At 36.2% G+C, this 7,759-nt stretch overlaps 1 protein-coding gene across 14 annotated transcripts; it reads left to right on the forward strand.

Moving 5' to 3' along the window:
• Nucleotides 1–356: 356 nt before the first annotated feature.
• Nucleotides 357–6,858, forward strand: PHYE (phytochrome E). Of its 14 annotated transcripts, XR_011082745.1 has the most exons (6): nt 432–2,842; nt 3,437–3,808; nt 3,900–4,244; nt 4,448–4,741; nt 5,838–6,187; nt 6,634–6,858. XR_011082745.1 is itself a non-coding variant. In XM_068625535.2 (4 exons), exons 1-4 carry the CDS (start codon nt 823–825, stop codon nt 6,079–6,081), a joined length of 3,366 nt encoding a protein of 1,121 aa, XP_068481636.1. In that variant the 5' UTR covers nt 357–822; the 3' UTR covers nt 6,082–6,404. The 14 variants fall into 14 exon arrangements, 4 of the variants coding, with proteins under 4 accessions (XP_068481636.1, XP_068481635.1, XP_068481634.1 ...); XR_011082742.1 differs by having other exon boundaries at nt 412–2,842; nt 3,437–4,244; nt 4,445–4,741; XR_011082740.1 differs by having other exon boundaries at nt 3,428–4,244; nt 4,445–4,741.
• Nucleotides 6,859–7,759: the final 901 nt, after the last annotated feature.

Consider the following 7,759-nt stretch of genomic DNA (forward strand, 5'->3'; position numbering starts at 1 on the left):
TTCAAATCACCGACACAAAAACCTCAAAACAATTATTAAATTTAGTGCTTCATAATGTTTTTAACTTAATTGCATTTAGAGAATTTATCCATTCATGAGGCATATCAATGACAGGTCTTGTAGTTAGAATAAAAGAGAAAATAGTTTTAACTAATATTGATTACAAGCTGAAAATTGTTTCTTGAATTTGGATTTGACACCTTTGAATGGAGAAGAAGCAATGTTGTGAAGTGAGTAAACATTAAAAAATGATTTTGCTCCAAAATGAAACACAATATTGCAAGAGTAGGCCATGAGTCTGCCCTTTACTCCATCCTATGTTGTTTTCCTGGATTCGTGGAAAAAGAGGGAAAAGTAACAGTGAAATGAGAAGGTGGAATTATAGGGTCGTGTCTTTTAGACAAATAAACTAAGTGAAGGTTTCCAAGTTAACCAAGTTGTAAATGTTTTCCTAAAATTACTGCCAAAACTGGTTGGCTAAGGAAATTGATTATGTGTTTGGCAGTAAAAGTTAGAGAGGGTAGAAACTTGCATGGATTGGACCGAACGAAAACAACATGGGAGAGACATTAAGTGGGGTGAGTTGAGGTGCACATCATAGGGCAATTCATTGTCGGTTTAACGCAACAGAAGAACAATGCACTTTGAATAAAAACTATCTTCCCAAATTTTCGTGTTGAGGGTATCTACTATGTATATGTGTATATGTATATATCTCCTTCACAAACCACACAAGTAAAAAGCTAGAATCAAGCTGGCTTCATAGAAGGTGCAATACAAGGTAAGCAAATACATTTGGTTTTTTGTCGCAGAGCCTTGAAAATGAGCTTTGGAAGTAGAGGGAAGCTGAAAGACACGAGCTTGAGCACATCAGCTGAAAGCAACATGAACAGCAAGAGGGACAAGACACTGGCTCAATACAGTGCAGATGCTGAGATTCTGGCTGAGTTTGAGCAGTCTGGTGTGTCTGGCAAATCATTTGACTACTCCAGGATGGTCCTTGATCCTCCCAGGTTAGTGTCCGGGGAAAAAATGACTGCATATCTGTCCAAAATCCAAAGGGGTGGTCTTATCCAACCCTTTGGTTGTATGCTTGCAATTGAGGAAGCCACTTTTAGGATCATTGGGTACAGTGAGAATTGTTTTCAGTTGTTGGGTTTGGAGAGGCAAATTGACTCTAAGCAGTTCATAGATTTGATTGGGGTTAATGCAACAACCCTTTTCACTCCCCCTTCAGGGGCTTCCCTAGCAAAAGCTGTGGCTTCCAGGGAAATTTCTCTTCTGAACCCGATTTGGGTCTATGCGAGGACAACCCAGAAGCCATTTTATGCCATACTGCACAGGATTGATGTTGGGGTTGTGATTGATTTGGAGCATGCACGGTTGAGTGATCCAGCATTGTCACTTGCTGGGGCGGTTCAATCACAGAAGCTGGCTGTGAGGGCTATTTCTAGGCTGCAATCTCTTCCTGGGGAAGATATTGGCTTGTTGTGTGACACAGTTGTTCAGGAAGTGCAGAAGCTTACTGGATATGACAGGGTTATGGTTTATAAGTTTCACGAGGATGATCATGGTGAGGTTGTAGCTGAGATTAGGAGGTCAGATATGGAGCCTTACTTGGGTTTACATTATCCTGCCACAGATATCCCTCAAGCTTCTCGCTTCTTGTTCAAGCAAAACCGGGTCAGGATGATTTGTGATTGCCATGCAAAGCCAGTTAAGGTCATTCAGAGTGAAGAATTAAGGCAACCTCTTTGCTTGGTGAATTCAACCCTTAGGTTACCACATGGTTGTCACACTCAGTACATGGCCAACATGGGATCAATTGCCTCTCTGGTGATGGCAATTATAGTCAATGGAAAGGATGCAACAAGGCTTTGGGGTTTGCTAGTTTGTCATCACACTTCACCACGCTATGTGTCTTTCCCGGTTCGCTATGCTTGTGAGTTCCTAATGCAGGCTTTTGGACTGCAACTTTACATGGAGATTCAATTGGCATCACAAATGGCAGAAAAGAGAATTCTTAAAACTCAAACCTTACTGTGTGACATGCTCCTTCGTGATGCACCATTCGGCATTGTGACCCAGTCTCCAAGTATTATGGATCTTGTGAAGTGTGATGGGGCTGCCTTGTTTTATGATGGAAACTGCTGGTTGTTAGGCACATCCCCAACTGAAGCACAGGTAAAAGACATCGCAGAATGGCTACGTAGTAGTCATGGGGACTCAACAGGTTTGACAACGGATAGTTTAGCCGATGCTGGTTATCCAGGTGCTGCTTCACTGGGTGATGCGGTTTGTGGCATGGCCACGGCAAGAATCAATTCAGAACATTTCTTGTTCTGGTTCAGGTCTCACACTGCTATGGAAGTTAAATGGGGAGGAGCCAAGCACCATCCAGAGGATAGGGATGATGGAGGAAAAATGAACCCAAGATCATCATTTAAAGCTTTTCTTGAAGTAGTCAAAAGCAAAAGTTTGCCTTGGGAAGTGTCAGAGATCAATGCTATTCACTCATTACAACTAATAATGAGAGATTCATTCCGAGACGTGGAGATCACCAGCCCAAAGACTTTAAACTATGTACAGAAAACTGGCACTGCAACTGGAGCAATGGATGAACTCAGTTCAGTAGCTCTTGAAATGGTGAGATTGATCGAGACAGCAACAGTTCCAATTTTTGGGGTTGATTCAGGTGGCGTAATCAATGGATGGAATTCAAAGATTGCTGAATTGACAGGTCTACAAGGCAGTGAAGCTATGGGAAAATCCGTGGTAAATGAAATTATACATGCGGACTCATGTGACACTTTTAAAAATACTCTAAGCAGAGCCTTGCAAGGTAAATCAATTGTTGTAGAAAAGATAAAAGTAGATTTAGAGTTTTAACTTAATTAACTCTCTCAAATGATATTCACAAATCATTTGGGAAAAACTTGTACTGTAGTTGCTAGCAGCAGCAGGTCTTCTAGAATTCGATTCCACATGTTGGTCTTAAATATTCAATTCGTGAAACTTGTACTGATCCTTTCACAGGATCAGCTACTGAACCCAACATAGTTTCCTATACTATCCTATTATAAGACATTGGTGACCCTCTATTGCTGAAAGCTTCAGCATTTATTATCCAATTTCATATCCTTTACTTCCCCATGCTTCTAAAATTAAAATTTAATTTTGAGGTGGTTCACTTCTGAGCCACTGAACATGTCAAGTTGAATATTTCTGGTGTACTATATAAAGCTTTGGACAAACAAATAACTCGTGTCTTTTAGGTTGTTCTATTATTTTCACCAATTGGAATGTAAAATGTAATGACTAGTGTTATATAATTGAATATGTAAGTAAGATAATGTTTAAATTGCAATCTTATTTTGCTTCCTTGTCCCTAAAAGTTACGTACTCATAGTAATGTAACGATCACTAGTTTTTGCAGGCGAGGAGGACAAAAGTGTTGAGTTGAAAATAAAACACTTTGGGCTTCATCAACAAAAGCAAGTTGTATATCTCATGGTCAATGCTTGCACTAGTAGGGACTACACAGATTCTGTTGTTGGGGTATGCTTTGTAGGTCAAGACATCACTTATGAGAAAGTAGTTCAAGATAAATTCATCAAGTTGGAAGGTGATTACAAAGCAATCATACAGAGTCTCAGTCCACTGATTCCACCCATATTTTCTTCTGATCAGAATGCCTGCTGCTCTGAATGGAATGCAGCCATGGAAAGGCTAACTGGTTGGAAAAGAGATGAAGTCATTGGAAAATTGCTTCCTGGTGAAATTTTTGGAAGTTTTTGTCGACTAAAAGGTCAAGATACACTGACTAATTTTATGATTTTACTATACCGTGGAATAAGCGACCAAGATTCTGAGAAGTTACCATTTGGATTTTTTGATAGAAATGGAGAATTTGTGGAGACTTATATAACAGCAAACAAGAGAATTGATGCTGGTGGGAATATGCTTGGCTGTTTTTGCTTCTTGCAGGTTGTGACACCAGACCTGAATCAGTCCTCTGAAGAACACAAGCCAAGAGGCAGAGAAAACATTTCTGAATCTAAAGAGTTGGCTTATATACTACAAGAGATGAAGAAACCTTTAAATGGCATACGATTCACACACAAACTTTTCGAAAGTACAACTGTTTCAGAAAACCAAAAACAATTTCTTGACACCAGTGATGCATGTGAAAGACAAATCATGGCAATTATTGAGGATACCAATTTAGGAAGTATTAATGAAGGGTAGGAGTTTTTCTTTTGTTTTGATAGGCCTATATTCTCTCTTGGAGTAGTACTTTCCTTTTTCGTCTCTTAAAATTTATGCTTAAAATATCGCTTTCATTCCATGCATACTTATTTTCCTACATACAGTCATGTCTTCCGATTATACACTGATATTCAATAACACTGACTTTATGTTTCATATCTTATGCTAATACTAGCAGCACTTTGCAGCTAAACATGGAAGAATTTGTTCTGGGAAATATTTTAGATGCCATTGTCAGTCAAGTCATGATGTTGATAAGAGAAAAGAACTTGCAACTCTTTCACGAAATTCCTGATGAAATAAAAGTGCTTTCTCTATATGGTGACCAAATTAGGCTTCAAGTGGTCTTGTCTGACTTTTTGCTTAATGTAGTCAACCATACACCATCTCCAAATGGCTGGGTAGAAATCAAGATTTCACCTGGTTTAAAGATAATACAGGATGGCAATGAGTTTATCCATCTGAAGTTCAGGTACAAAAACCAAGAATTTATCCGTCCACATAGACATTTATAGCTGATTAATTTTGTTGCTAAGATTGTTTTCTTCTGGTGTTTTATCTACCATATTCTATACTTTCTTATGCCTGAGTAGCTGCGGTTTTATGTTTAACACCTTTTGACAAGTGTGAGATTAACTCCTCCATCTTGGACATACTACATGTTGCATTGCATGTATTTTCTAGTTATCAAATAGTCATGTGCAGCTTTTCTCTTGAATTGCTTACATTGGCTGCAGTTAGCCACTATGGAGATAGACATTTGATCACATAAGTTTGGGAATGTTATGTAAACATCTTTTGCGAATAAATATGCAAATCTAGAGTCACGAAAGTGACCTATAGAGCCCTACTATTTACACCTACTCTATTACTGCACTAGACAATAGAAGACCAGTAAGTAAGTATCTTTGGGAGTCATGAAATGGAGGCATGACAACCAAGGAAGCAAACCATTGGGTGTCAAGTAAATTGTGCTATCATTCTTTTAGACGATTTCTCTGACTCTTGAAATTATGATAAGCATGAGCTTCCTTGTTCATCAACTTCACCTAGAGTTTCCATGTGATATATTTGACCCATTTCTGAATTTCATGTTTGGGTTTTGTTATAATACTTCTAGAAGTGAATTTGTTCTGGGAAATATTTCATGCCTCTCTTACTCATTTTTTTTTTTTCTGTAAGTACTTGTTGAAATTTTTTCCAAACTGTCTCTTTGTTGCTTCTAGTCCTAGATAGATCATTTTTCTTCTTCTGTTTGAATAATTGATAACATTTTTTGTTACATGCTCACTGCCTTCACTCACTTTAGATTTGAAACATTACTCAAGATTAGCCTCAATCTAAAACTTAATAGCACAAACACAATATTCAGAATATCACCTGCCCATAAAAATGCAAATATGACTTAAATCGTGGTTGTATGACCATTTCATGGAATAATCCCTTAGTCTTACGTTTTAGAAATTGTCATAGTTTTAGGATACAATTGTGATGGTTACTTGAAGATGTCACCTATGTTGTTAGATTACTATAGACTAGAGGCTCATTTGATGATATTCTTCTTGCAGAATGACCCATTCTGGTCAAGGTATTCCTTCCAATGTTCTTCATGATATGTTTGAAGGAGGGAATCAATGGAATACACAGGAAGGTCTAGGACTATATATGTCCAGAAAAATCCTCAGTAGGATGAGTGGTCATGTCCACTACGTAAGAGAACAAAACAAGTGTTATTTTCTCATTGATCTTGAAATTAGAACAAGAAAAGAAAGGCAAAAGAATTTGCATGCAGAGAAAAGCATGTTAAGTTAGTTTATTCTCTTGATGCTTTTACTAGTGAAAGGGGTGTGAAAGGTCGTTTGCAAAGAGAGCTCTGTAATCTTGCTTTGAAGCTTGGCAACTGCTCATGTCAACACTGGTATTGATCTTATAATACTATACGGAACTTTATGCTTATATATACACACACACACGCACCTTTTTACTTTGGCTTAAAAATATTACAGTAACACAGTAGAATGCTAAGAGGAATTTTGAACATTGTTTGACCCTTCCTCCAAAGACAAGCATGGCTAATGATTGTGTGTAATACTAATATTTTACATACAAATAAGACTCAATCTTGCAGTTTTCCCTACAGAATTGGTTACTGCATGCAGATGCCCTTTTAATTTGTATTCGTTTTTGGAGCTTAGAAATTCATAGAAAAAGCAGAAGTCAATAGATTTAGTGGATAAATAGAGCAAGTATTGACAAAAAATTTACTTCTTCCTATACATTGATTTGGCACAAAGATTCCTGCAGTTCTTTCATGCTGTGATATAAACTCTAGCTCTGTAACTTCTGAATAATTTCTGCACACAGATGAGAACTTAATTTGCACATACCAGATGAAGATTGTGCATAATAACCTAGAGCTCTGCATTGATATTGGTGGTGGGATCCAGTAGCCATTGTCATGCCATAAGATGTATCATAATGTGTGACATCTAACTTTATGATGTAAAAGAGACCTACCTATTTCAACATGTCATTGATCCAGTAAAACTGGTTTGAATCCCTTAATCAATTTCTTGTTCTTTTGAGTCTTATGAATTGAGTTGATGAGAGAGATCTTGGTAAAAATGGATTTTCTAATGAAAATTGCTCATCAACAAAGTTGGATACACCATACCAATTTTGTATGGATCCAAAAGAGAACTATCTATCGTTTTCATATATTACACCAATATTAAGAATTTTCATTAAGTTCATTTAATTTTCTTGATTTGATATATATGCTTATGTAAAAATTTCATTTCCTAAATTACTTTAATCATATATATTGAAAATGGTACTCACATTTGAATTAATAATAATAATATTAGATTGAGTTGAAATAATTGAAATGTACTTATACTTCAATCCATCCAATTTAGCATTTCTACACTGCCATGAAACTTGATATTCTTGCCCAAAAGCATTTTCGATAAATAAATACCTAAACTCATCATTAAAAAAACACATGTTTACTCATCATTTTCTGGTGTGTATCACATTATAATTATAATTTCCAAAATATATTCTGAACCAACAAAATTAAAATTAAAAACAATGATAAACAATAGTTTAAAAGACTACGTCTAGTAAAAGAAATTTTAAAGGAATAAAATTAAATTTCATGAAAAATGAGGAATTAAAGACATTTTGTCCGCATAATTGTTAAGTGAAATTAGTAATGTATAATTTATAAATTTCTTGGCTTTAAATGGAATTCAAGGGAACGGAAGTGAAAACTTGCAAAAGAAAACATAGTGATTATGTGCATTTTGGGAACTAGTTTTTGAAATGAATGCATTGCTAAAATGATTAATTTTGTCTCATAACTTTTTAAATTAGTTTCAGAATTTAAATAAATTCAAATAAAGTTTGGTAAATTCTCCCTACACGATAATACATTCCTCATGAATCTACATATTTTTCTTTAATTTCAACAATACACTTTAAGTAT

The sequence above is a fragment of the Phaseolus vulgaris genome, chromosome 9 (genome assembly GCF_051622355.1).
Source record: "Phaseolus vulgaris cultivar YP4 chromosome 9, ASM5162235v1, whole genome shotgun sequence".
Lineage (NCBI taxonomy): Eukaryota > Viridiplantae > Streptophyta > Magnoliopsida > Fabales > Fabaceae > Phaseolus > Phaseolus vulgaris.

What these genes read in the sequence shown, in the direction of transcription:
- PHYE (XM_068625532.1), top strand. Translation starts at nt 823, where the DNA reads ATGAGCTTTGGAAGTAGAGGGAAGCTGAAAGACACGAGCTTGAGCACA. An exon ending in TCTAAGCAGAGCCTTGCAAG is followed by an intron (nt 2,843 to 3,427) that starts GTAAATCAATTG and finishes AACGATCACTAG; the next exon opens with TTTTTGCAGGCGAGGAGGAC. An exon ending in TTTATCCATCTGAAGTTCAG is followed by an intron (nt 4,742 to 5,837) that starts GTACAAAAACCA and finishes TTCTTCTTGCAG; the next exon opens with AATGACCCATTCTGGTCAAG.